At 39.0% G+C, this 27,818-nt stretch overlaps 1 protein-coding gene across 4 annotated transcripts in view; it reads left to right on the forward strand.

The window, feature by feature from the left end:
• SEMA5A (semaphorin 5A) overlaps positions 1-27,818 on the forward strand; it is a 208,783-nt gene that overhangs the window by 73,565 nt on the left and 107,400 nt on the right. For all 4 annotated transcript variants that reach the window (XM_060774064.2, XM_060774065.2, XM_060774066.2 and 1 more), the window contains exons 2-3: positions 5,614-5,813; positions 25,166-25,265. In XM_060774064.2, the coding sequence (XP_060630047.2) occupies positions 5,681-5,813; positions 25,166-25,265 (233 nt within the window). In that variant the 5' untranslated portion in view covers positions 5,614-5,680. The remainder of the gene's footprint in view (positions 1-5,613; positions 5,814-25,165; positions 25,266-27,818) is intronic.

A 27,818-nucleotide genomic window follows, 5' to 3' on the forward strand; every position in this document is an offset into this window, starting at 1 on the left:
AGATGTATTTTACCATTCCAATGGTTTCTTGTACAATTGATTTGTATCCAGGACAATGAGGGGTGTTACGAAAGGCAATATGGAAGTTTACATTAAATAAGGTTGTTCAACACCTTTTTCATTGATTTTTATACTTGGTGTAGCTTTCCCAATTAATATTGATTACTGACTACTTTGTCATATTCCCCATTCAGTTTTAAAACATAAAATACCTAATCATTTCTTGTATGGAAACAATGGAAAGAAAACTGGATAGATAGAAAGAATAAACACATAAGAAGCAGAGATTGAGGAAACCTGCCTTATTTGTTACAACAATTCATTGTTACAATATTTGAACCGTGGTGCAACAGTTAAACAATTGTGCTGCTGAACTTGCTGACCAGAAGGCTGGCAGTTAAAATCTGGGGAGTGGGGTGAGCTCCCACTGTTAGCCTCAGCTCCTGCCAGCCTAGCAGTTTGAAACATGCAAATGTGAGTAGATCAAAAGGTACCGTCTTGGCAGGAAAGTAAATGGCACTCCATGCAGTCATGCCAGTACATGACCAGGAGGTGTCTATGGACAACGCAGGCTCTTTGGCTTAGAAATGGAGATAAGTACCATCCCCAGAGCCAGAGATGAAGTTCCCCTTTACTTTTATCTGTGTGTCTGTGTTTCATTGTTTCGAGGCATTGCATGTTTGCCTTGTGTCTCCGAATATACTGGAATCCAGCCTAAGTCCCCTCAGGGAGATAGGGTGGAATACAAATGAAGTGTTCTTGTTGTTGTTGTTGTTGTTGTTGTTGTTGTTATTATTATTTCTACTACGACTATTACTACTACTACTACAGGAAGGTCAGATGTAATAGATGGGATTTAGGTCAATGCTCCGTAAATTGGACCAAAGCCTTGGTTTTAGGATTTGTTAAGCTAAGGCATCAGGCAGACACTACAAAGTCCCAGCAGCCACTTTTCTGTTGAATTCAAAGTATTGCGGCACGAAAGCAATCAGTACACCTCCATGGAGCGCTGCAATGTTGTGCTTTGAAATATCTCAGACAGACACAGCAGACATGCAGATAAGCTATAACACAAAGGTGAAATGGTCTTCATTACAAACATGCACATTTTATATCACAGATCAAAGAGAACTGGACATGCACAGTGGTCACTGTCAACTGACTCTTGGAAGCGTAGTGTGAAAAGATGAGAGAACGGATGTAGTAGGGCAATATGGAAGAACATATGACTAGCTGGAACCCTAAGTAGACACTCTCAACATTGCAACATTGTCATTCTTACTATGATAACATTGTCATTCTTACTATGATGGTAATAGTAATGGTGGTGTATGTTCAAGTGACCCTAAGGCAAGCATATCACGAGATTTTCTGGGGCTAGTATATACTTGTCCAAGGTCATCCTGTGGGTTTCCATGGATTAACATGGAACCAGTCCCTGGTCTCCAGTCATAGTCCATTTCTGATACCATTACACCATGCTGGCTTTCAATTTCCAAATTGATCTTTGAGTGAGAAAAACAGACCAAGATGGAGATCATCAGGCTCAAATATGGTGGCCACTTCACATTCAACGTCACATCTTTGAGGGAGAATTTGTAAGAGTCTGGTTTCAGGTCAGACAGGAAAGGAGTTTGCAGGTCAAAGGCACCCAAACCCTGAGATTTCAGGACCACAGAGTCCATGTTGCAATATTGAGTGATATTGGTGAGCGGGGTTCTCCTTCGATGCTACAACATTTTCTGTCCCAGCCTGGGAGAAAGGGTGTATATAAATAAAAGGATTAGTAGCTGGATGATATAAGTAAGGTTAGGAAATAGGTCAGAATATCTTCTGATTCAGCAGATCATGGAAACAAGCATGAGAGTATTAGAACTGGAGTAAAACCTGGCGAATCAGGTGATATGGCAACTCAGATTGGTGGGGCAAAGGAGAGTTTTAAGGGTGGCAAAATACACCTAGTGACGTTCACATCCCGCGTGGTCTTAGTTGCAGTACACAATAACTTGAAAAACTGCAAGTCGCTTCTGGTGTTAGAGAACTGGCTGTCTACAAGGATGTTGCCCAGGGGACACCCGGATGTTTTGATGTTTTACCATCCATGTGGGAGGCTTCTCTCATGCCCCTGCATGGGAAGCCGGAGTTGACAGAGGGAGCTCATCCGCACTCTCCCTGGATTCGAACATACGACCTGTTGGTCTTCAGTCCTGCCAGCACAAGGGTTTAATCCATTGCACCACAGGGGCCTCCTTGATGCAGAGCTTATTTCCAGGTCACCGGCTGATGATGCAGCTTGTAAAAACATCAATGGTGGTCATTGGCACTATTCACAGGGATTGTATAACAAGAACCATAAATATTTTTGCCTTAATCCAAATGGCACAATGCATGTATCTGTACCCAGACCCACACCTCCCACTTTTGGCTTTTTGGTATCCTAATAACAAAAGCTTTAATACCAGGGGTCCTGGCATCACCTGGAAAGTGGAGAAGATGAAAAAAAATACCCCAAGTCTTTCCCTCCAAGTGCAACTTTCTTTGGGATTTGGCTTCCTTTCTGAAGATCTAGAGATTCATTATTGTTTATTCGTTCAGTCGATTTTGACACTTTGTGACCTCATGGACCAGTCCATGCCAGAGCTCCCTGTCAGCCATGGCCACTCCCAGCTCCTTCAAAGTCAAGCCAGTCACTTCACATCCATTCATCTTGCCCTTGGTCAGCCCCTTTTTCCTTCCATTTTCCCCAGCATCATTGTCTTCTCTAAGCTTTGCTGTCTTCTCATTATGTGGCCAAAGTTCTTCATCTTTGCCTCCAATATCCTTCCCTCCAATGAGCAGTTGGGCTTTATTTCCTGAAGTATGGACTAGTTGGATCTTCTCACAGTCCAAGGCACTCCAGGGATCCATAGTTATTCCCTAAGCTTTCAGCTCACAACCAGGCACCCTTAGGGAAGTGGAGGGGGGGGGGGGGGGATAGGAGGAGATTTTTTTTAACAATTGGAAATGTATGAATAAGCCAGTAGCTTTCTTCCTTTCTGACCACAGGCCAGGTGTGGAATCCTTTTGTGGTTATCGTTTGATCTTTACATATTTTAAAGAAAGGGTGTGTTCTGCTCATTTTTTCTGTGTAGAATGATGACTAGGCTTTGTGGTCTCAGGGCTATTCTTTGTGAACTAAGAATGCCCCTTGGAACCTAACAAATATGAGCCACATGCCTCTTCTTTTGACAGAAGGCAGCGTGTGTATAAATGAATAAATACATGGGTTGTTGTGAGTTTTCCGGGCTGTGTGGCCATGTTCCAGAAGCATTCTCTCCTGAAGTTTTGCCTGCATCTATGACAGGCCTCCTCAGAAGTTGTGAGGTTTGTTGGAAGCCAGGAAAATTGAGTTTATATATCTGTAGAATGTCCAGGGTGGGAGAAAGAACTCTTGTCTCTTTGAGATAGGTGTGAATGTCATACTGCACAGAGGAGCCATTGAAATCCACAAGCATGTGGACAATTTCAACAGAAAGGAGGAAACCATGAAATTGAACAAAATCTGGCAACCAGTATTTTAAAAAACTCTAATCATAACAGTAAATAAAGAACAACACTCAAAAACAGGGGAATTACAGATAAGAAACAATCAGGGCCAGCTTCTTTTTTTTGTCATGTCAGGAGCGAACTGAGAAACTGCAAGTCGCTTCTGGTGTGAGAGAATTGGCAGTCTGCAAGGATTTTGCCCACAGGACGCCCGGATGATTTGATGTTTTTATCATCCTTGTGGGAGGCTTCTCTCATGTCCCCGCATGAGGAGCTGGAGTTGATAGAGGGAGCTCATCTGCCTCTCCCCGGATTCGAACCTGCAACCTGTCGGTCTTCAGTCCTGCTGGCACAGGGGTTTAACCCACTGCGCCACCGGGAGCCAGGAGGGCCAGCTGAATACATCCCAACAAAGGATTCCCACATGCAGTAAGAAGCCAGGCCTTGAAGCTGCAAGGCCATTAAATGCTAATCAAGGTGGCCACTTGCAACAATCCAGTGATTCTGGCCTTGAAAGCCTTTGACCATACAATAAATACATGCAAGCATTTATCCATACTCTCCCCATAGCTGGCGATTGTAAAATATTTTCTTCAAGAAGCCAGGTTGCTCCTCTCTTCCTGTTACTGAAACCCTCTGAAGAGCTTCCAAACAACTCCAGGGCTTTACAGAAAACATCCCAAAAGCCATTGTTCACAACAATTGCTGCCTCTGGTAGCTAAGCTAAGCGACAAACCTTGAATCATTACTGGTTACTAGTAGAAGATAAAAATGATCACTGTCTCAGTGTAAATAGCATTCTCTAATAGGGCTCGTTTATTCCTCCATTTCCCTAGGGCAACTCATATAAAAGGGATAGCAACAGTGCTATGTATAGAATAGAAGTACTGTATATCAAATAGAGTGTCTGCACAGAAACTCCCAAGTACTGATTCATAGCGTATTCATCGTAAAGATGAGCTGGGCCAGGAATGCAAACAAATTCACTGTATAGACAGTTTATAAAGAAAAGTGATGCTTTTAGAAATATTGACATTCCTAGTTTTGCAGCATGCACAGATATTTCTTTTTCCCTCCTCTCCTGTTTTTCTTCTTACAGATAACGTTATTTTCTGTGTTGTTAATATATGGGCAGTGGGGAGAAAATATCCAATATGCTGCTAAATCTCTTTTTAGGTTTTGTATGCATTCTCCAAGCTGTTGTTGAACATATGGGTCCTATAATAATGACACATAACACACAATTCTTAGTTCTAAAGACTATTTTTCCCCGGGCACTTGCATGGAGTTGTACTATGTCACCACTTTGCTGACTGTTGAATCTTACACTGAAATTTGATAGTGCGGCAACAAGACAAAAACAAAAAACGACAAATCAATGAAGAGTTTTCAAACCCCCTCTAAGTACCCGCTGTCTACACACATTGTTTGCAAGTAGATACCTTCTAATGGCACAAATGTACTACTGTGCAGGCGCATGGGTAGTGCATAGCTTGTTTTGAAAGAAGTGAAAAATGTTTCATACTGTGTCAGTGCTGAATTTCAATGGTAAATGTGGTGGCAGTAGCACAGACATGTAGCTGGGGGAGGGGGCTTGAGGGGCTTCAGCCCCCCCCCCCGAAATTCTCATGGTGGTCCACGAGTAGGCCTTACTGGTACATTATTTAAACTTTTATGTTAAATATCATGATCTGTTCACCATGCTCAATATATCCCATATGCATGGGGGTATTGGGGTAATGATAAAAAAGGTTTGCTAGGGTAGACCCTCTTTCACTCAGACTCAGCCCCCCCCCCCCCGAATCAAACTCAACCCCCCCCCCCCCCCTTGAATCAAAATCCTGGGCCTGTAGTAGCAGGAGAAATTTCGCAGGCTTGGGCACAACAAATGGATGATGGCATGTGTACATATTGTCACTTTCTTTCACAATAACATATCATGATCATCCATAAAGAGACTGAGTTGAGGGACAAGATATACTAAGTTCTGACACTTGTCATACTATTTGGAAAATCACCCGGCTCCTAAGAATATACGGGTTGTTGTCTTTTGTCTGGTGGTATAATTGTTGCTGTTCTATTCTGTAGGTCCTTTTCGCATCTGAATACAAGGAGAGTTATTGGCTAAAGGAGATGTGACCGAGCAAAGGCAACCATGGCCAATATCCAGGATGACATTCAAATGGCCATGCTGTTGATAACAAGCCTGGGAATATTTTGCTTGGGAATGGTGGCAACAGAGGATTCCCATTGTCAGCGGGCTGAGCATCCTGTTATTACAAGTGAAGGTAAGCAACCAAGAAGAGGCCTTTGCGCATGCTATTCTGGAAAGAAGGGCAAAATCCCCTTGACCCAATGATTTATAGCAGAAAGATTAGAAGCTATTGCTCTTGATTGGTCTATATGTTACGTTTCAATTATTTGAATTATTGAACTGGTGAGAGAGTATACCAATATGCACAATGTTATCATAACTTCTTAAGTGCTTTCATAGTACTTTTATAAGATGTTCCATAAGAAAGGGAGCCATGAAGGCCGGAGAATTGTTTGTGCAGCATCTTGAAGGCCTTTCAATTACTGCAGAACAAGTTGAGTTGTCTGTACACTGTAAAAGGCATACAGCTGATTGTTTGATGCTTATTTACATACTTTATTTTTGTCCCACCTTTCCCCCCCATATAGGGACTCAAGGTGGGCAAAACATTGCTCTGGGGCTATGTGCAAGCTCCAAAACACATTTTTGCAATCCTTGACTCTTCCAGATACTGAATGCCTGTTTCTTCAGGCTGATGATGATGATGATGATGATGATGATGATGATGATTAAAGTGGTCCCAGTGGTGATTGGCATACTGGATGCAGTGCCTAAAGACCTTGGTCTGCACTTAAACACAATCGACGCTGACAAAATCACCATCGGCCAGTTGAAAAAGGCCACCCTACTGGGATCTGCACTCATTATTCGTTGACACATTACACAGTCCTAGATACTTGGGAAGTGTCCAACGTATGATCCAATACAACAGCCAGCATAGTGATCTTGTTTGCTGTGTAGTAATCTTGTTGTGCATCAAATAATAATAATAATAATAATAATAATAATAATAATAATAATGAATTGCTGCTTCTAGAAGCCTGCAGAAATGGCAATCCTCCTTATCATGCAGGGGAGCCCCATCCCCCATGACATTTTTCTGGCAGATTTTGTGTAATGGCAGGCACGGGGGGGGGGGCACTCTGGCGCAGTGACGCATTCCCCATCACATGGTAGAATTGTTGCCTAAACAAGGCAGAAGCGTGCTGGCTCCATTGGGGCAAGCACAACATGGGAACCCTTCTGTGTTGTAGGAAAAGCATCCGGCAACACTTTTACCACGGTTGGGAGCGGAACCTTCACTAGAAGTTGCATGATTGTCATGTGATGACCAGTGTGAGGCTCCATCCATTAGACAGGGTGAAAGAATCCTAAGACACTCAATTGCCCCCATCTGATGAGGTCCATAAACAGCTGAATGCAGGAAAAAGCAAAGCCAACTGATTTGCCTATCTAGAGTAAATACACTAAACACCTTAAAATCTTACTTCAAAAACCTGTTTTCCTCCATATTGGAAAATTCATTGCCATTTGTTGTTAGCTGCCTTGAATCCCTACATTGGGAAAAATGTGGGATAAAAATAAAGTACTGTAAATGCATAAATCATTTTTGATACTCCATGTTCTCCAGAAGGCCCTAGAGCAGTAAATTGTCAATAAAAAAATCTAAACTATTCAATCATAAGACTAGATTCAACCTATTTCAATGGTATAGAGATTTGGCGTCAATATGCAGTGTCATGCATCTGATTTTTAGTATATTGCAAGCCCTACTGCTATGTTTTCAAAATTGCCATGTCTAGACTGTGTTCATATTCTTCCAGGGAAGAAAATTAAGATGGACCATGGTTAAGATGTATTAAATATATACATTATTTCATTAAAATATACAGTCAGCTCTCCAAAATGCCTGGGGTTAGGAATACAGGACCCCCACGAAAGTGGAAATACAGAATAAAAGCCAGTATATTTGTTTTAAATGAGAGATCACCTTATAAGAATATCACTCCGGTAGATGTTGATCATTAGTATCTCACTGAAGGATCTGGAGATTCTGTGAGAGAACATTTTAATGAGACTGATAAATAATGAAATATTCAAAAGTGAAATCTACAAATGTGGAGGGCCATTTGCAATCTCATATTGTCCGATGTTCTTCCTGAACTCATTTATTGATATGGCTGGGGGGAAAAATCTTTTATCATCTGAAAACTATTTTAATTTTTAAAATATCCTGCTTTATCTCTCCATATGGAGACTCAAAGCGGCTCACAAGTAAAAACACTGCAATTTAAAATATATAAATATACAATAATAAAACATTATCTATCTATCTATCTATCTATCTATCTATCTATAGTGATTTCCTGTTTTACTTGTATGTTGGCACTGAATTTTTGCCATTAACATGTTTTAAACCACCTTGAGTCCCCCTAGGGATGAGAAATGTGGTATATAAATGCAATAAATAAGTAAATATATTGTCAGTAGTGTTATATCTAATAGTATTATTATATTACTAGCTATGTGGGTGAGGGATCATTTATTTTAGTGTGGCCACACCTCTATTGTGGAATTATTTGCCTGAAAGCCCCTAGATCAGTTTCCTCTTTGACCGTTTTCCTGTCTATTGACCTTTCTTGTAAAGAGGCATTTGCTGTTTGAGTTTAATTAATGCTTATTGTACTCCCTGCCTGGTTTTTATTATATTGTTGTTTCTTTGTAATTTTATTCTATTTTATATAATTACATGGTTTTTCGTAAGTAGTTTTAATTGTTAGCCTGCCTGGGTGGTACGAAAACACTGTGGAAGTATAGCTTACATGGGTTTTGAAGGAGGGAGGAAGGAGACATTTGTGTTCTTTCATCTCCTCCCTTCTTGTCCTTTTTATATTGTTTGCATGGCAGACATATCCCTCAAAAACACACTTTACAAAATATATAGGCATTTCACAATACATATAAACATTCTGTAGTACAAATATGCATTTAACTAAGACAAATATTATTTAAAAAATAAAAAGAAGATACTTTTGTTTTTTCATAATATAAAAGTATGTGCATGTTTAAGCTAAATTTCCATTATTATCTATTAATTTACAATAACAATAAAATATTTTTGTATATGTGTTTTATTTGATTGTCAGATATTCCTAGTAAAAATTCTGGCTTGAGAGATATTTTATATTTAAATATTTTCTGAACCATATTAAAAAATAAAATAATAAAACTTTATTTATACCCCGCCACCGTCTCCCCAAGGGGATTCGGGGCAGCTTACATGAGGCCAAGCCCAACAATGACAACAAAGCAAACATACAACATAAAAATGCAGCAATAAAATATAATGAAAATAATAATTAAAAAATCAATACAAAGTAAACACACAGTGCAATATAAAACCACAATAATTGGACACAATGGGCAGGGCCAATTGCAAAGATTAAAAGGTTTAAAAACACTGGGTGAGATGAGCAATGTAGTGTATCTGGAAGGAGGTTCAGGTGGGATGAAACAATGGGGTTTAATTTCACTAGAGGGTGAAATAAAGTGCATCCGAGGGCATTTTATGCAGGGTGTTGTCAAGGACGGGGATTGTTGTTCATTCATTGAAGGCACACTGGAACAGCCAAGTTTTTAGGCTCTTCCTGAACCATCCCTTGTATTTGTTTTTAGGAATTTTGTGCTTCGTTGCATGTGCATCAGAGATGATAGAATGAGCCTTCTTGCTGTTTACATTTCCAGAATAATGTATTAGTTCCTCTACATTTTTGCTACCATAATTTGGCTAGGGTCAAGTATCATGTATATGTCATTGTGTAGATATTTCCCCATAAATCATAAGGTATCATAAATTTCAACCCCTCCTGTCACATTTTATCCTATTGTTATAATTTAATATTGTATTTAATTATTGTCCATTTTGCCATGGAGTCCTTAATTGGTTCATCCTCCCTTTCAAACCTCAATAATAATGTTCACATTTTGACAGTCAACATACTCATTGGTGCATAACTGTATCTCAAACTCCGTTTTTATTTTAAAACCATATAAAAAGTAAAGGTTTTCCCTTGACATTAAGTTTAGCTGTGTCAGACTGTGGGGAAGGTGCTCATTTCAATTTCTAAGACAAATTGCCGGTGTTGTCAATTTGGCTTAGAAATTGTCTGTGGACGGCATGATTGCATAGAGTGCCATTACCTTCCCGCTGGAATGATACCTATTGATCTATTCACATTTGCATATTTTTGTACTGTTAGGTTGGCAGAAGCTGGAGCTAACAATGGGAGCTCACCCTGCTCCCTGGATTTGAACCACCAACCTTTTGGTCAGCAAGTTCAGCAGCTCAGCTGTTTAACCTGCTGTGCCACCAGGGCCACCTAAAACCATTTAATCTTGTCTATATTATATCTTTCCTTTAATTATCTGTGATGCTACAATTGAATATCCAAACCTTCAATATTTAACTCTTGTTATGTTTTAAATCTGTACTAATACATCGTAATATGTTAATTCTTTTTCCCTCTCCCTTTGTATATTTTATGAAAGATTAGCTTCCTAGAGAGCCATAATGGTAACATCTGACAGAGTTTGGCTTTATATTTATTTCTTATACTTAGATATGCACTTCTCGGCATTTTCTTTAACCCTGAGTTAATCTACACACAGACCACTTAGGTCAGTGTGTACCCAGACCAGCCTTAACATGGCCTTTCCCTGAGTTGGATCAGCCTTAATTTGGCTCAGTTTTAGGTTTTCCCCTGAATTAGCGGGTGTAAAGACAGTTGAGATGGCACGGCTGACAAGTGTATCAGACACAGAAGAAGACGCGATGACACAGAGTTAGGAAAATCCATAAACAATTATCTTCCCCTTTATCCGAGATGAGATTTTATTGGTTCTTTGTCAATGACTGATCACTTGTGAAACCAATGCTTTCTACCTGTCTGCCATCAGCATACTCTACTTTAAACAAACATCCTTATTCTTTTATTAGTCTTCAGGGACATACATTTTGCAAACAACTTTCAAATTAGCACAAAGACTAGGGTTGTGCATTTGGGGTAAACCTTGACTCATTTCATGTCCTTGCTTTTGGTGGGGGCCCCAATACATTTTTGGGGAGCCTCCCGAAATCAGGAGGGCAGATAACTGTTTTCTATCAGACTATTATGGAAGGGAGGGGGGTTCCCACCCAGGCTGTCTTTTACAGCATGCATTTTAAGGAAGCTTCTTACCTGCTGTTTCTTCTATATAAATAAAAATGTAATGTTCGTTTGTGGGATTAACAGAACTCAAAAACCAGTGGATGAATTGACACCAAATTTGGACAGCATACACCTAACAACCCAATGTATGTCCTTCACTCAAAACATTTTGATTTTGTCATTTGGGAGTTGTAGTTGCTGGGATTTATAGTTCACCTACAATCAAAGAGCATGCTGAACTCCACCAATGATAGAATTGAACCAAACATGGCAGACAGGACTCCCATGACCAACAGAAAACACTAGAAGGGTTTGGTGGGCATTGACCTTGAGTTTGGGAGTTGTAGTTCACCTCTATCCAGAGAGCACTGTGGACTCAAACAATGAAGAATCTGGACCAAACTCTACATGAATACCCAATATGCCCAAATGTGAACACTGGTGGAGTTTGGGGAAATAGACCTTGACACTTGGGAGTTGTAGTTGCTGGGACTTATAGTTCACTTACAATCACAGAGCATTCAGAACCCCAACAAAAATAGAATTTGGTCAAACCTCCTACACAGAACCCTCATGGCCACCAGAGTGGGCCACAGCAAGGCGTGGCAGGGGACGGCTAGGCTAAATAAATAAATAAATATGTAATGTTTGTTTGTGGGATTAACATAACTCAAAAACCACTACGCGAATTGACACCAAATTTGGACACAATACACCGATCAGGCCAACGAGTGACCATCACTCATAAACACACTGAAAAACGCAGCAAAAGGGACTTAAGAAGCCAAAAAACAAAAAGATACATTACAACACAAGCACAAAACCACATATATGTTAAGGGCTGAAAAATGCGGTATAGAAATAAAGCAAATAAATAAAAATTAATAAATATATGCACACACAAAACATACACAGAAAGGGGGAAAGAAGGAGAGAAGAGGGAAAAAGGGAGGGAAGGAGCGAAGGAAAGAAAGGTAGAGAAGGAAGGAAGCAGAGAAGGAAATAAAAAAGTGAAAGTGGAAAGGAAGGAGAGAAGGAACAAAAGAGAGAAAGAGGGAGGGAAGGAATGAAGGAAGGAAAGAAAGGAAGGTAGAGAAGGAAAGAAGCAGAGAAGGAAATAAAAAAGTGAAAGAGGGAAGGAAGGAGAGAAGGAACGAAAAAGAGAAAGACGGAGGGAAGGAAGGAAAGAGACAAGGAAGGATGGAACCAAAGAGCAAATGAAGTAAGAAAAGAAACAGAGAAGGAAGGACTTCCGGTGGACATGGCGACGGGATAGCCTCGTCGAGAGGGAGCTCCCGACGAGGACCTGTGTAGTGGTGGCTGGGTTGAGCTGAACGCTCCCCCCTTTGCCGGATTGAGTTTGCAAAGGTGTCGCGAATCCCAGAGTGGGCTTGAGACCCCAGAGATCTCTCCCCCCTCAAGGAGGAGAGGTCAGGAGGGTTCGAGCAGCACAGGGGAAAGCGAGCCACCCCACAAGGATCGAGCCGCAAGGCTTGTTTAACCACCGCCAATCCATTCACAAATTGAAGAAGAAAGAAGAATTAAGAAGCCCCAGTTTGGGGAGAGACACAAGAAAGACCCCATCTTCAGGTAATGGGAACTCGTTCCCGAATTTTAAAGAAGAAAAAGCTAAGCTAGAAATAGCTGGGGAGAATATGGAAAGATAAAGAACTAAAGAAGAAGTTATAGAAATTAACAAAGAAGAGATTGCATTAACTGGCTTTTTGATAGATAATTTAAGGAATTAAAGGAGCAGAGTGACTGAATCAAGATCTATTTAAGATTAAATACAATTAAATACGATATTTTGGCAACTGGGACAATTTGAATGAATTTTTAAATTAGTAAATAGTGAGCGGGGCCGCTCTATTTAACTTAAATTAATTCTAAATTTAATTTAAAGTACAAGAAGACGGGATATCTCCCCCCCATCACCCCCCCCCTGTTGGGGAAGTAAAGGGAAAAAGCGATTGTGAGCCCGACCTTGACGCCATAACTGTTGTGTCTAGCTCCAACCTTCTTCATAAACAAGCAGGCTGAGTGGAGGAGAAGGAAGTGACGAAACGGAAGGTTGATTGCAGGGACGAACGAGAAACCGGAAGAAACAAAGAAAGGAAGGAAGGGCGGAAGTGGCGGAAGTGACGGGGCGGAAGGAGGGCAGACGCCATTTTGGAAACCATAGAGAAAGTCCGATAGTGACGGGGCGGAAGGAGGGCAGACGCCATTTTGGAAACCATAGAGAAAGTCCGATACAGAGCGGCCAGAAATAAAATTGAGAATAAACCTGTAATAAAGGGATTTTCTGAAACAAATTTTGATAAACCTGGAAGTGAAGAGGAGTAGAGGACAGGAGGAGACAGAACAAGGATGAGAAGCAGACGATACAAGGACGAGAAGTAGACGACGACGGCGGTGACGTGGAAGAGAAGCAGACGAAGGGCGAGGGGCGTCAAAGACGAGGACGAGAAGCAGACGAACCTTGATCAATCGAGGACGAGAAGTAGACGAGTAATAAAGGATAAAGTAGAGGGGAGAAGCAGAAGAAGAAAGTAGACTTTCTCCTTTTTTTAGGGAGAAGGGATTCGAGATGACAACTCAAGGAAAACCAGAGTCCTGGAGGGGATCTTTGGACATAAACCCAAAAATGGACAACCTTCTAAAAGAAATAAAAAAGATATCAGAAAAACAAGATGCATTGAAGGTGGAATTGAAGGAGGAGGTCAAGACTAAGCATGAGGAATACTATAAGAAACAAGAGGGAATTATCACGAAGATGACAGAGGAATTTAAGGCAATGAAAACTGAAATAAAAGAAGAATTTGGCCAGATCAAAAAAGATATATCACAATTACATGGGGAAGTGAATGAATTAAAAGTTTCTAAAGAGAAAATTGAGGGAACTCAATCAGAAATGGCGCAGAAGATAAAAGGACTGGATAAACAAAGAGAGAAAATGGAACTAGAACAAGAGAGACTACTGCAAATGCAAATGGACTTCCAATTAAGACTTAGAAATATAGCGGAGGAGGAGAAAGAAGATATAAGACAAATGGTAATTAAAATGCTGGCAAGTTGTTTGGAGTGTGAGGAAGATGAATTGGAACAAGAGGTGGATCAAATTTACAGGATTTCATCATTCTATTCAAGGAGAAATAAGACGGATAGGGATGTGATTGTGAAGTTTACAAGAAAGAAGGTACGGGATGACATCTTGTATAATAGCAATAGAAACCCAATCCGTTATAAAGGAAAGAAAGTTGTGGTCTTGAAGGAATTTCCGCAGATGACTTTAGCAAGAAGAAGAAAATATTTTTTCCTAACAGAGGAGCTGAAAAAGAGGGAGATAAGATTCAGGTGGGAAAGAAGAGAAGGAATAATGGTGACTTACAATGAAGAAAGACTCTGGTTGACATCTGAACATAAGGCAAAGGTATTTTATGATAAACTTATGAGTCAAAAGGAGGGAGAAGAAGAGATGGGAGAAGGGGGGGAAGAAGAAGAAGAAGAAGAAACAGAAGGAGCTGAAGGAGCTGAAGAAAGAAGATTATCCACCCCCAGAAAAGGAATTAAAGCTAAAAAAGCAAGATATAAATCACCAAAGGATTATAGTTACCTCTCGAAAGATCCAAAACCACAGAGAATGACACCACGAAAAAAAGAAGGAAAAGAAGGACAGAGTATGGAACAACCAACAACTGGAACAGCGGAAACGGCTTCAGGCGACATAGGACTGGGATTAGATCAGAATGAATAACAAGATGGAGCGACAAATAAAATGTTTTTCTAACAATATTAATGGATTGAACTCCCCCCAAAAACGTAAGAAAGTCTGGAATAGTTTGAAGAAATCTAGTTATGACGTAATAGCTCTCCAGGAGACGCACATCTGTGATAGACATACAGCACACTTACCGAACAAAAAATTAGGAAAAGAATATCATTCGTCATACGAGAAAAAGAAGAGAGGAGTAGTTACATACGTAAAGGAAACAATAGAATCAGAATTGGCTTTTAGAGATTTAGAAGGAAGATGTGTTGCAGTAAAGATGATAATTGGAGATTCTAAAATTTTGATTTGTAACATCTACGCGCCTAACGGTCCCAAGATAAAATTTGCTGAATTTTTAAATGTTAAACTGAAAGAAGTGGAATTTGATGAATTGATTCTGGTAGGAGATTTTAATGGGGTATTGGACTCCCAAATGGACAAAAGCTTGAAGACTAGAAAGTCTAAGGAAGGTAAACTTCCACAAAAATTTACAGACCTTCAGAAAGAATTTGATTTAGAAGATATATGGAGAAACAGAAATAAAGATAAAAAAGACTATACCTTCTTCTCGAATAGACATCAATCTTGGTCGAGGATAGACATGGCTTGGATAACTAGGAATCTCTCCGCAAAAGTCAAGGAGATCAATATATTACCACGAGATCTGTCTGACCACTGCCCTCTAGAAATTGTTATTAACCACAAAAACTGTCTCAGAAAATGGAGATTAAATGAGAACCTGATAAAAACAGAAGAAGATAAAGAATACTACAATAAAATAATCCAAGACTTTTTGCAAATAAACAAATTGGATGAAATGGAGCCACGAGTGGTGTGGGATGCATTTAAAGCAGTTCTGAGAGGACATTTTATACAACAAGGATCAAGGAAGAATAGAGAAAGGAATAAAAGAATAAAGGAATTGGCAGCAGAAATAGCAGCCAAGGAAATGGAATCAAAACGAAAACCATCGAAAAGAATAGAGAGACAACTGTTGGCACTAAAACAAGAGAAAAACCATGTGGAGTTAGAACTCCAGTCAAGACAAATGAAATTTTTAAAACAACAGACTTTTGAAAATGCGAATAAATCTGGTAAATGGTTAGCAAATCAAATCCGGAAAAAAAGACAAATAAATTATATATCTAAAATAACAACTGCAGACAAAGACTTGAGGACGGATAAAGAAATCATAGAGGAGTTCAGGAGATTTTATACTCAATTATATACAAAGGATAATATAATGAAAGAAGACATTATGGAGTACATAGGCCAAATGAAGGTAGATAAAATAACGGATGAAGATAGAGAAGCATTGAATAAAGAGATATCTGAGGAAGAAATTGAAAAAGCAATTAATAAAATGGAGGCAGATAAGGCCCCTGGACCTGATGGGTTTACGGCGGGATTTTATAAATCCTTCAAACAACAGCTATTACCAACACTTAAAGTTATTGTAAATGAAGCGATGAAATATCAGAAGGTACCAGATTCTTGGAAGGAAGCGGAGATTACAGTGATACACAAAGAAGGCTCCCCGGAAACGGATATTAAAAATTATAGGCCAATTTCCCTCTTAAACACGGATTATAAAATATTTGCAAACATCATGGCCACAAGATTAAAACTATTCTTAAATAAATGGATTGGAGAAGAGCAAACAGGTTTTCTGCCAAATAGACATATGAAAGAAAACATACGCAACGTTCTAGATCTTTTGGAATATTATGAGATGAACCATCAAAAAGAATTCGCTATTCTATCAATAGATGCAGAGAAAGCTTTTGATAATTTGAATTGGGATTTTTTCAAGATACTAATACAAGAATTGGACATGGGGGAAAAATTTAATAATGCTATTAATGCGATCTACGAATTTCAAAAAGCTAAAGTGAAAATAAATGGTCAAATGACACAAGAATTTGAAATAGCAAAGGGTACCAGGCAAGGGTGCCCATTATCCCCATTGATTTTCATAATGGCAGTGGAGATCCTAATGAAGAAAATTAGAGAAGATGAAAAGATAAAAGGAGCGAAAATTGGAAAATTTGAATACAAGATACGAGCGTTTGCGGATGATCTATTAGGAACAATTGAGGATCCGGAGAAAAATTTACAAAATTGGATAACTAAAATAGAACAATTCGGAAAAGTGGCAGGCTTTAAAATGAATATGAAGAAAACAAAGCTCCTATTTAAGAATGTGGAAAAGGAGAAACAAGCAAAGATACAACAACAAGTGGGGATAGAGAGTGTTAAGAAAATTAGATACCTCGGAGTCTGGATTACAGCGAGAAATGGTCAACTTCTGAAGAATAATTACGAAATAGTCTGGAAGAAAATTCAAAAAGATCTACTAAAATGGAACTCTTTAAACCTATCACTTCTTGGCCGGATATCTTTAATAAAGATGAATGTTCTACCAAAACTTATATTTCTATTTCAAAATATTCCGATAATAAGAAATCAAACCCTATTTAAAAAATGGAAGAAGGATCTATTGAAATTTGTCTGGAAAGGAAAAAGGCCAAGAATAAACTACATAAATCTGATAGATAAAAAATCTAGGGGAGGGTTGGGATTTCCTGATTTGAAGACTTATCATGAGGCATGTGCTCTGTCATGGATAAGAGACTGGATGACATTAGACAAAGAAAAGTGTTTAAATTTAGAAGGTCATGACCTGAGAGTAGGATGGCATGCATATGTTTGGTATAATAGAGAATTAAAAGAAAAAAACTTTGGTAATCATTTTGTGCGAGCCTCCCTACTGAGGACATGGATGAGATATAAAGCTCTCTTTTACAAAAACACACCATTGTGGGTCTCAGCAATGGAGGCACATCAAAGAAGATTGTTAGGATGGAGGGTTTGGCCAAGATATAAGGACATCTTGGTAAAAGGGAAAATGGAGATTAAATCTTTTGAACAACTCAAGAACTCTTATGGCAATATAACTTGGTTACATTATTTACAAATTAAAGAATATTTCAAACAAGATCAAAAAATTGGTTTTGACTGGGAAGAAAACACATGGGATAAAGTATTAAGAATACAAAAGAAAACAGTGACAATACTCTATAATAAATTGGTCCAATGGCAAACGGAAACTGAACAGGTGAAAACATGTATGATTAAGTGGGCCGAAAATTTAAGACGACCCATCCAGTTTAGAGAATGGGAGCAAATATGGAACAAAAAGTTGAAATATACATATGCCATGGACCTGAAAGAAAATTGGTATAAAATGTTTTATAGATGGTATTTGACACCGAATAAACTTAGTCATATGTATCAAAATGTCTCAGATAAATGTTGGAAATGTGGGGAACAAACAGGCACATTCTACCATATGTGGTGGACTTGTAAGGATACAACTAAGTTTTGGGCTTCGGTCCATGAGGAAACACAAAAGATGTTGAAGAAGAGATTCAAAAAGAAACCTGAGTATTATTTATTGGGATTTACAGATTCGGATTTTAAACTGGATGAGAATGAAGACAAATTATTTACATACTACACTACAGCGGCAAGGATTGTTTTTGCCAAATATTGGAAGAATGACCAAATACCGACCATTGAAGAATGGTTGGAGAAAGTTAAAGAAACAAGAGACATGGATGAACTAACTTTTTTGATGAGAAGAAATACTGGAAAATCGCTAAAGAGAACAGACTGGACCTTTTTCTATGACTACGAAAAGAAACTTAAAGATAAAAGTTTTAGAGGACAAGAATAGATAAGTAAGTTGGAGAAGTAGAGTGAGAAGATCCTGAGGTTGGAGTGGAGGTCATTTTAGATTAGTTTAGGTGTTGTTTTTGTTGTGTTTTTGTGCTACCCTTCCTTCTTTTCTATCCTCTTGTTATTGTTCCCCCTCTTTCCTTGTGTTGATTTATAAAATGTTTAATAAAAATTATTTGGAAAAAAGAAACAGAGAAGGAAGAATGAAGAAGGGAAGGAAGGAAGGAAGGAAGGAAGGAAGGAAAGGAGAGAAAGAGGGAGGGAAGGCTGGTCACAGCAACGTGTGGTGGGTACAGTTAGTCTACTATAAAGGAGATGCTCGGCTGCATGCACTGGCACGTGCAACCTTCCTGGGCATGCCTGCACGCCACATCACAAACACACTCTCATTGGAAAGAGTGTTTGTGTGGTGTGCAAGCCCGGAAAGCATGCGCACCTGCCAATGCCTGCAGCTGAGCACCTCTTACTCTAGAGTAAGAGGCGCTCGGCTGCAGATATTGGCAGGTGCACACACTTTCTGGCCCTGCATGCCCCACACACACTCTCTTTCCCGCTTGGCTGCAGACAAAAGCAGGCTTGGAGCCAGGATCGGCTCCAGCTTGCTTTTGTGTTGAGCTGATTTTTGTGTGGGGAGGGGGCTTCCCATTTTGTGCTCCTAAAGAAATGAAAGAAACAGTAGAAATGAATTCTGTGCATAACTCTAATGAAGCTTATAACAGGGACAGGAATTTGGAATCATTCTAGCTGCATCTTTTGCCCCCATCTTACCTGACAATTCTCCGTGCTTCTTGAGGCTGACAGAGAATTGGAGTTCAAGTTTCAACAACACCTGGAGAATTATAGTATTTAAGAAGCAGCCATGCTCCAACCTCCACTTTGTCTTAAAACTTACTTGCATGTCTAGCAGCTAAGGTCTTCATACTAATGTGAAGAGAAGGTTGCTGTACTTTACTGTCTTGGAAGCAAGAGGTCAGGTATTAAATATGCATCTAGAAATGAGGAACAGCCAACACAGCTGCATGCTGGAAGCATAACTGAATGGCACTGCAGATGGATTTTGCGAGAGCTGATATTCATGTCCCAAGAGACGCAGAGGGGAATAGTACAAGGACTAAAGGGAAAATATGGTGGAAAATTGACTGGGAATAAGAAATGGATGCTAGGTCTTTTATTTATTTCGGATATTTATATCCTGTCCTATCTCGACCTCTGCAGAGGGACTCGCGATGATTAAACAACAAAAGCATAAATATACATCTTGCTAAAAATAGTATAAAATATCATAAAACAGTAAATATTAGAACAATCGCCAAAATTAAATCATCGTCCTACTAAGTTGAAAACATTATGCTTTTGGAGTCCATCTCATCAAACTTTTGAGCCAGCAGAAATATAAGTTATGAATCAAAAAAGTAACTTTTCCAAGCTCTGGGTGACACCTACTTTTTCAGCTAGAGACCATCTAGATGACCACTTTCCTAGAGCTTTCCAAACTGTGTGTCATCAGCTGCAGTGTGTAGGTGTGTCATGGAAGAAACCTAGTAAGAAACCTCTGAGCCTATGTGAAATAAGTAGTAAATAATATATTTTAAAAAAATAAAAATGAAAGATTTTCATGAGGTATGTTGTGTTTCTTTATATTTTGTTATTAAAGTTTATGTATGGGTGCATATATCTTTTATAAGGGGTTGGTTTATCATCTGATTTGCTAGTCAAATTAAATTTCTGTGTCACAAAATGATCCATGTCTAAAAAGTGTGTCATCAACATGAAATGTTTAGAAAGCTCTGACTTAGCCTTTCACACAAGTTGCTGGCTAAAAATAAATCCATAATCTTTTAACCTTGACGAAAGAGAGGTAAAGAGAGACCACTTGTGTTTAGGAGCCACTTTCAGAGTAAGATCCAGTTCTTAATACTTCAATCTTCTTGTTCAGTTTTCTGAGTGTTTTGGATCAGACATATAGCTGCTTAATCTCCAGCTCTGAATGTTTCTTTGTGGTTTTGCTGCTAATGGGCTTCCATTTCTCCACAGGGAATGTCATAATTGCCAGTGTTATTTCAGTGTACCAGCAGAGAACATATTGGCAATTTCAGCAACGACAAAAGTTAGCAGTGGTACTGAAGGAAAGGGGAGGGGGGTACGCTAATATGAATGAATGAGGGAAGTAACTGGCACATACACTGCTAAAAGTAAACAGTGATTACTCAGTGAGGACAGAAAACTAGTAACACCAGCAGGGTGAATGCATAAATAATGCGCTAATTTGTTCTTCTTGCAATATTTTGTTGCGCAACTGGAATACATCCAAAGGAAGCAAGTTATCACACTCTGATGCATGTAACTGCGAAACAGTCAGGTCCCATGGGTTACTGCTATTGTAATAAGGATCTGCTAAAATGGGTTCATTTGTTTCACTTGGCAGTTATAGCAGCTGAAATCATCTTTGTAGTGGAAATGCTGGGCCCAGGGAGAATTAACAATGTAGTAACTTCCCTTTGATTGGAAGAAGTTTATACAAGTTACAGGTACCATACCATCATTGACCCTTCCATCTACATAGAAAATTTGAAGATTTTGTTTTGGGAGGAATGTTAATCAATTGCGATTAAGTTGGAAGAATCATGAAGTTGTTTCTATGCACACACTAGAAATTCATTCCCAACTGTTGTTTTCCCTACATTTCCCTCAAAGCTATTATTTACAGCCAGAAAAACTACAAGATGTCATTTTAGTGCTGCTGCCTGAAGAAAAAAAATCAACAATTACATGGTTGCATGTTGAGGCTAAGCTAATATGCAGATCTTATTAAAATGTTGATTAACCATCTGCCTTTAAATAAGTCAGGCTGCAATCACTTTGTACATATGCATCACTTTCATCTGAGTATACATACATAGAAAAGATCTGTAAATCATTAGTATTCTTTGACTTTGTAAGACTTCAGGGCCTGAGCTCAAATGGAGTTAGTTGAATGAGCATTTCTCTAGTAGAAGGCAGAAAAGATGAAATTGGTTGGTGACATATGAAAAGGGTTAGGGTTTAAAACACTGTTCTAAACTAGTGATGGTGATAATTTAGACTTTTTAAATTGTTGCTCACACATAATTGTCAGGGAACATTCTGTTATATTGGATAGGGCTTGGCATAGGGCTCAGTGTACCAAGTGTCCTTAGTGCAAGAGAGCATTTGAACTCATGGCCATCCAGACAGGCCCCAAAACCGGGACCTGCTTTAGTTTTTACCAAAGACGTTGAAATGACACCTCAGGTAAAAATGAATTTCATTAGGAATAAACCAAGGTTAATTAGATACCCCATTAGATCCAGGCCTTCCTTAAAGGCCTGGGTCTAATTGGGGTATTGGACCTGTGGAGACTCACTTCTGGGTCATCTCGGGACTACCCGGGGGTGAGTCTCCAATGGCATCTCACGCCTTTTGGGCTCCTAGAGCTCAAAGATGTGGGATGGTGCTGATCTCCTCCCCCAAGCTCCCAATATAGCCCCTAAAAATAACTTAAAAGGTACATGGCTACCTTAATTTTTCTCTTTGTGTCCCCCCTGGTGCAAGGAGACTGGGTGTGTGTGTGTGATTTTTCTCCTTGGCCTTCCCATCTCCACTCCCCCCCCCCCCCCCCCGGAAAGTCCAGGTTTTTGTTCAGACATCGGGATTGAAACCCGCACCAAAGTGGGTTAGCTAAAGCTGCTTTGACACACATTTTAGTCCTGCGTGGAAGTGCCCTCAGTTTCCAACTGGATGTGAACGAACAATGTTTAAAACAAGAAAGTAAAACTGAAAGGGATACTGAAAGAAAATTGGAAGAAAAACATTGGTTTGGAAGATTGCATTCCCACAGTGTCATACCACCTTGGTGGCACATGCTTTCAGAGGATGTTTGGATGGAGTAAAGCAAACAACATAACTCATCTTCTGAGGAGGATATGGTCGTAAGAAAATTACACCAATGTCAGCAATATGCAGCTTTGGTGCAGAAATCTATGTCCTGTTCACAGCCTTTTCACACTGAGCTCATTGTGACTCCCAAGACTAGTTCTGACACCTTCACCATCTCCAGCATAAAGTTCATCTTCAGTTTCAGTTTAGTTTTAATTTAAATGTGTATATTCTCCTATTTCTCTTTACCCTCTTCGTCCATGTAATTTTGGTATTTTTTATTCCTATTCCTTCTCCTTGCGTTGTGCTCCATTTTGTTCTTCCTCTCCATACTTGCCACTTTTTTTCTTCCTATGCTATGTTTGCTGACTACTTTGTAAATTGGAGGTGCACACAGTTTTTCTGTCCAGGGCCTCCTTCTCCAAGGCAATGACATGCCCAAGATTTCATGCAGGCATTGGGCAGGACTGAATTAATGTGAGTGAGGTTAGAATTGCTTTTTCCTCTCTCTTTCTGCCATTCTCTTCTTTCTCTCTCACACACATTCATTTTTCTCCAAATCCAATGGTGTATTGAGAAAGGGTCAAATCACTCTTGCAGAGATCTGAACTTGTGCCTAGCAGGGGGCTTGTGAAATATTGTCGAGTTGCTACCCATCTGTTGTACATCTCATGACGCCCAATCATTCCTTACTGTTGAACGATCTTCGTTTATTCATATGTTTTCCACCCTTATTATAATTACTGTATTCATAATTACTTTTTTGATTCATTTCATCTCTTATCTTTTATCTGGCATCTTTCTTTTCCTTCTCTGTGTTGTGTGTGTAAAGCTTATTACTAGTTATTTTGCTTTTCTCCTTTCTTATTTTCTACTTTCATTTGCTCCTGTTGCTCTTCAGTTTTAACCTTCTGTCCCTCTCTCTTTCGCTTTGTCTCTTGATAGGCACCTTTTTTTTTACTGTAAGTAAGCTGAAATATGTCTTGGCTTCTTGAAGTTTTCACTGGATTGTTGTGTTCTTGCTATTTCTATTTCTCTTTCATTTTCAGGTCAATGTTATATCCTCTGCTGCATGTTCCAGTTTTTCTGTAGTGGTTCAGTTTTTGTCCTTTCCTTTCCTGAAAGTGCTTAAGATATTTTTCATCTCAGTTTTCTTCTTGTCAGAATCATACAATTGTTATTTTTATTGCTCATCATCTTTCTCCTGCTTTTACATGGCTGACCTTTTTGTTACTTTGTTCTTCCTAGTTCTGCGATATTGTTCTCTCTTTATTCTGTTCTTTCTAAACATGGTGTTGATGCGTCCCTTCTTCCTTTTAATGGTGTTCTTTTCTCTAACCTCACATTCTGTACATTTGAGATTCTTCCAGTTTGGCAAGTTTGAAACATTTGAAGAAGTGAATCATTGCAAACTGTACTTGGATGTCAGATTTCTATCTTGAATTAAATATTCAGCAAGACTCATTTCACCCCCCTCCCCAAAACCTTTCAACTTTTCATTATGCTTCTCTTCAGTCTTTAGCTCAAGCACAAACTTCCTTTTGCAATGTGTAGTTGTACAAATATTTTCTGTACTTACTTAGGTGATCCGTCGTAGCTCAGGGATGATCGTCTTCCAGATGTGGTGTCTTGGTGGTGGGTCCATAGGTGGCTTCTTGATCTGGATGTTCTCCCACAGTGAGGACATTGGTTTCCAGATGGAAGATAGTCTCGATCAGGGTAGGCTTGATGTGCCTTCCTCTTGGCACGTTTCTCCCTTTCACCCTCCATTCATGCCTCTTTGAATTCTGCAGCACTCCAGTCACAGCTGACCTCCAGTTAGAGCGCTCAAAGGCCAGGGCTTCCCAGTTCTTGATGTCTATGTCACAGTTTTTGAGATTGGCTTTAATCCCATCATCAAATCTCTTTTCCTGTCCACCAACATTCTGTTTCCTGTTTTTGAGTTCAGAGTAGCTTTGGAAGACGGTAATCCGGTGATCGGACATTCGGACAACGTGGCCAGTCCAGTGGAGTTGTTGGTGGAGGAGCATTGTTTCAATGCTGGTGGTTTTTGCTTCTGCAGCACACTGGCATTTGTCCCCCTGTCTTCCCAAGAGATTTGCAGGATTTTTCAGAGGCAGCACTGATGGAATCGTTCTAGGAGTTGCATATGATGTCTGTAAACAGTCCACGTTTTGCAAGCATATAGCAGGGTTGGGAGGACAATGGCTTTATAAACAAGTACCTTGGTCTCCCTATGGATGTCCCAGTCTTCAAACACTCTCTGCTTCATTCAGAAAAATGCTGAACTCACAGAGTTCAGGTGGTATACTACAAGTTACACAGCAAATTAATATGAGACAGTAGTGATCTATTGTTTCGATCCAATTCTATGACAAAAACCCATTAGGCTCTAAGGCCCCTTCTACATTGGATATAATCCAGATTATCAAAGCAAATAATCCACAATATCTGCTTTGAACTGGATTATATTAGTTTATATTCCCATGTAATCCAGTTCAAAGCAGATAATCTGGATTTTATATGGCAGTGTAGAACGGGCCTGAGATTTAACCCAATTTTTGGAACCAACTAGACTATACCCATTAATGGCAACTTAGTAAATTGTTATTTAATATAATTTCAGCTGATTAGTGGTACTTTGGGCCGGAACCGTTTAGGGCTTTATAGGCCAAATCCAGCATTTTGAATTGGACCTGGCCGCATAATGTTAATGGTGGCATAGGTGAACCAGAATCAAAGTCCTAGGTCAGATTATTGTGTTAGTGTGGTGTTAACCTTCTGTTTTATAAGACTACTCTAAAGATTTACTGAAATAATAATGGTGAAGTACTTGAATGACTTCAAAAGCTGCTGTAGAAATGCCAAGAATTTATAGTATTAATATTTGTAGTATTAATATTCTGTAATATTTTTCCCCTTCTATTTCTGTAGAAATTGCTCCCTGGTTACATATATTCAGAGCTGAAAATGCTGTTGACTTTTCTCAGATAGTGTTTGATCCCAGACAAAAAGAACTGATTGTTGGAGCAAGGTGAGTTATTTTTTTAAAGTTGTATTATGTCTGAAAGCTATATTTTCTTTTTTTCAATGTCTCTCTGAGAAAATATTTATTTTTAAACTGTGCAGCCTTTTCCCTTCTTTCAACATCTATCTGACAAAATACTTCTTTTTTATTCTGCGCTACTTCATTTTACATAGAAGAATACAGAATTCAGATGCTTATGTATCAGGTTTCCAAATCCAATACAGAACAGAGTTTCTTTAATCTGTTTATACTCAGAGGAAGTTCAGTGGGTGTTGCTTAGAAAGCATTGCTAGAAAGGAGTGACCTTTTCTAAGGCATGAAAGCAATCACAAAGCTTAGTCTTTGGAGTGCTTCCAGATGAGCTTTTTATTGTGTATATTGCCTTTTCTCATTTGTGGAATTTTACATGTGGTTTATAACATTGACTCCCATGTGTAACTCACCCATGTTTCCCCATTACTTTTTTGGCATTTCTTAATTCTTACATTACAGAAAATATATTAAAGAAAGCCAAAGAGTTACACAGGGTCTTTCAATGGATAAAACTGGAAAATTTCCATCCAGCAGTGCCTTTTTTAGCTACTTCTCTAAGAAAACTAGTTCTAGTAGGCATGGGAATATTTCAAAACTAAAGCTAAACTGCTTAACTAGTAGAATCAGAAGGTAAAGTTCTGGTGAGATGATACCATTTCTAAGGACTTCATCACACACAGTGAATTCTGTGTTTCTACACACTTTAGAAATGGCAACCAACATGTTAGTGTGGTATCACAAGTTTGTTTGACCTCTTCTTGTAAGGAAAAAATCCCAACAATCTTTTAATACACACAAAAACAATGTATTAGGAGAAAAATTAGGCCTTATTTTTGATACATTTGTCTTTTCTATACAGGGAACATATTGTAAGGGAAACAATTAAGTCTTACTCTAATAGTACAAGATAAAGTTTTTAGTACCAACATGCCTTCTCCTGAGGACATCATTTTGAAATCCACCATCTTTTATTTGGAGCTAGAACAGTGCCTGTGGTTAAGTGTGTCTATGATATAACCAACTCCTTCCAGTAGAACTGGATAACTGGGAATACCTATGGAATAAAGGATTCATGTTTTCACTATCTGGATCAATAAGGGAGAATGTTTATAAAATGTTTTATAGATGGTATATTATTCTAGCAACATTGACAAAAATTGATCAATCACAACATGATATTTTCTGAAGGCATAGGAAACGGAAAGGGACATTCTTCCATATGTGGTGGACTTGTGAGACCATACAGGCATTTTGGGATAAAATAACTAATGAGGCAAATAAAATGCTACGTATTAAGATTTTTTAAAAGTCCAGGGTTGTGTCTATTAGGTCTACATAGAAAAAACAATAATCAAAAGGACAAAGAAATATACCAATATAGCATTCCTACTGCAAGATTAACCAAGACTGGAAAGGGGGAGAGAGTTTAACTTAAAAAAAAAAAGACTGAAGGGAAAGAATGTGGGAATATATACTAATTTGAAGTGCTGGCTTTAGCCTATCAAACCCTAAACAGTTCCGGCCCAGCTTACCTGTCCAAACGTATCTCTCCCTATGAACCATATAGAAATTTAAGATCATTTGGGGAGGCCCTGCTCTCGATCCCACCTTCTTCACGGGTGCGTTTGGTGGATACAAGTGACAGGGCCTTCTCAGTGGTGGCCCCTCGGCTGTGGAACTCCCTTCCCAGGGATATTAGATGCCCCCCTCCCTCCTGACCTTATGAAAAAAGTAAAAACGTGGCTCTTTGAACAAGCCTTTGGAAATGCAGTGCAATAAGCAACACAAAATTATACAAATTGAAACATGGAATGGCTTAGATGATGCTGCTGGAAAATGAGATTAGCAGGAAGACACTGATTATTATATGTTTTTAATGGTTTTTGTATTGATTTTATAATGTTTTTAAAATGTTTTTATTGTATATTGTGGATTACTGTGGCATCAAATGGCTGCCAATTTGTAATCCGCCTTGAGTGCTTGAGAAAGGCGGGATAGAAATAGCATAAATAAATAAGTAATGGCCAAATTAACAAATAATAGGCGGAACCAAAGTAATGAGGACTTTTGGGAAAAGTGGAAGTTGGCCATGGCATATTTGAGTTGGGAGTCAGTGACATAGAGAAGCACCCTTAGAAATTTAGGATTAGGGTATTAACAAGGATAGATAAATTGGCTTAAAGTCTTCATAGAGCTTCAGTGTTGGAAGTCATGGTGAAAGGTGCACAGGTGTGGGAAAGAGGTTTTATTTTGTGTGGGGTATGGGTTGTGTGTGTGTGTGTGTAGTTTGTAATACATAGTTTGCTGTGGTTTGAATGTTATGGTGAACTCTTATATTAATAAAAAAATAACACCTCAAAAATTGATATAATCAACTTCTCCTTTCTTTAAATTTTCTCAACTAAACATATAGTTAAGGGGAAATGTGTCAGCAGACGACTATATGTGCACACCTCCTTTTTAAAAAAACAATAGAGGAGCAAGAGTAATTGTTGGATTAGTGTACCATTTGCTAGTATTTATGCC

The sequence above is a fragment of the Anolis sagrei genome, chromosome 4 (assembly GCF_037176765.1).
Source record: "Anolis sagrei isolate rAnoSag1 chromosome 4, rAnoSag1.mat, whole genome shotgun sequence".
In the NCBI taxonomy this organism is placed as follows: Eukaryota; Metazoa; Chordata; class Lepidosauria; order Squamata; family Dactyloidae; genus Anolis; species Anolis sagrei.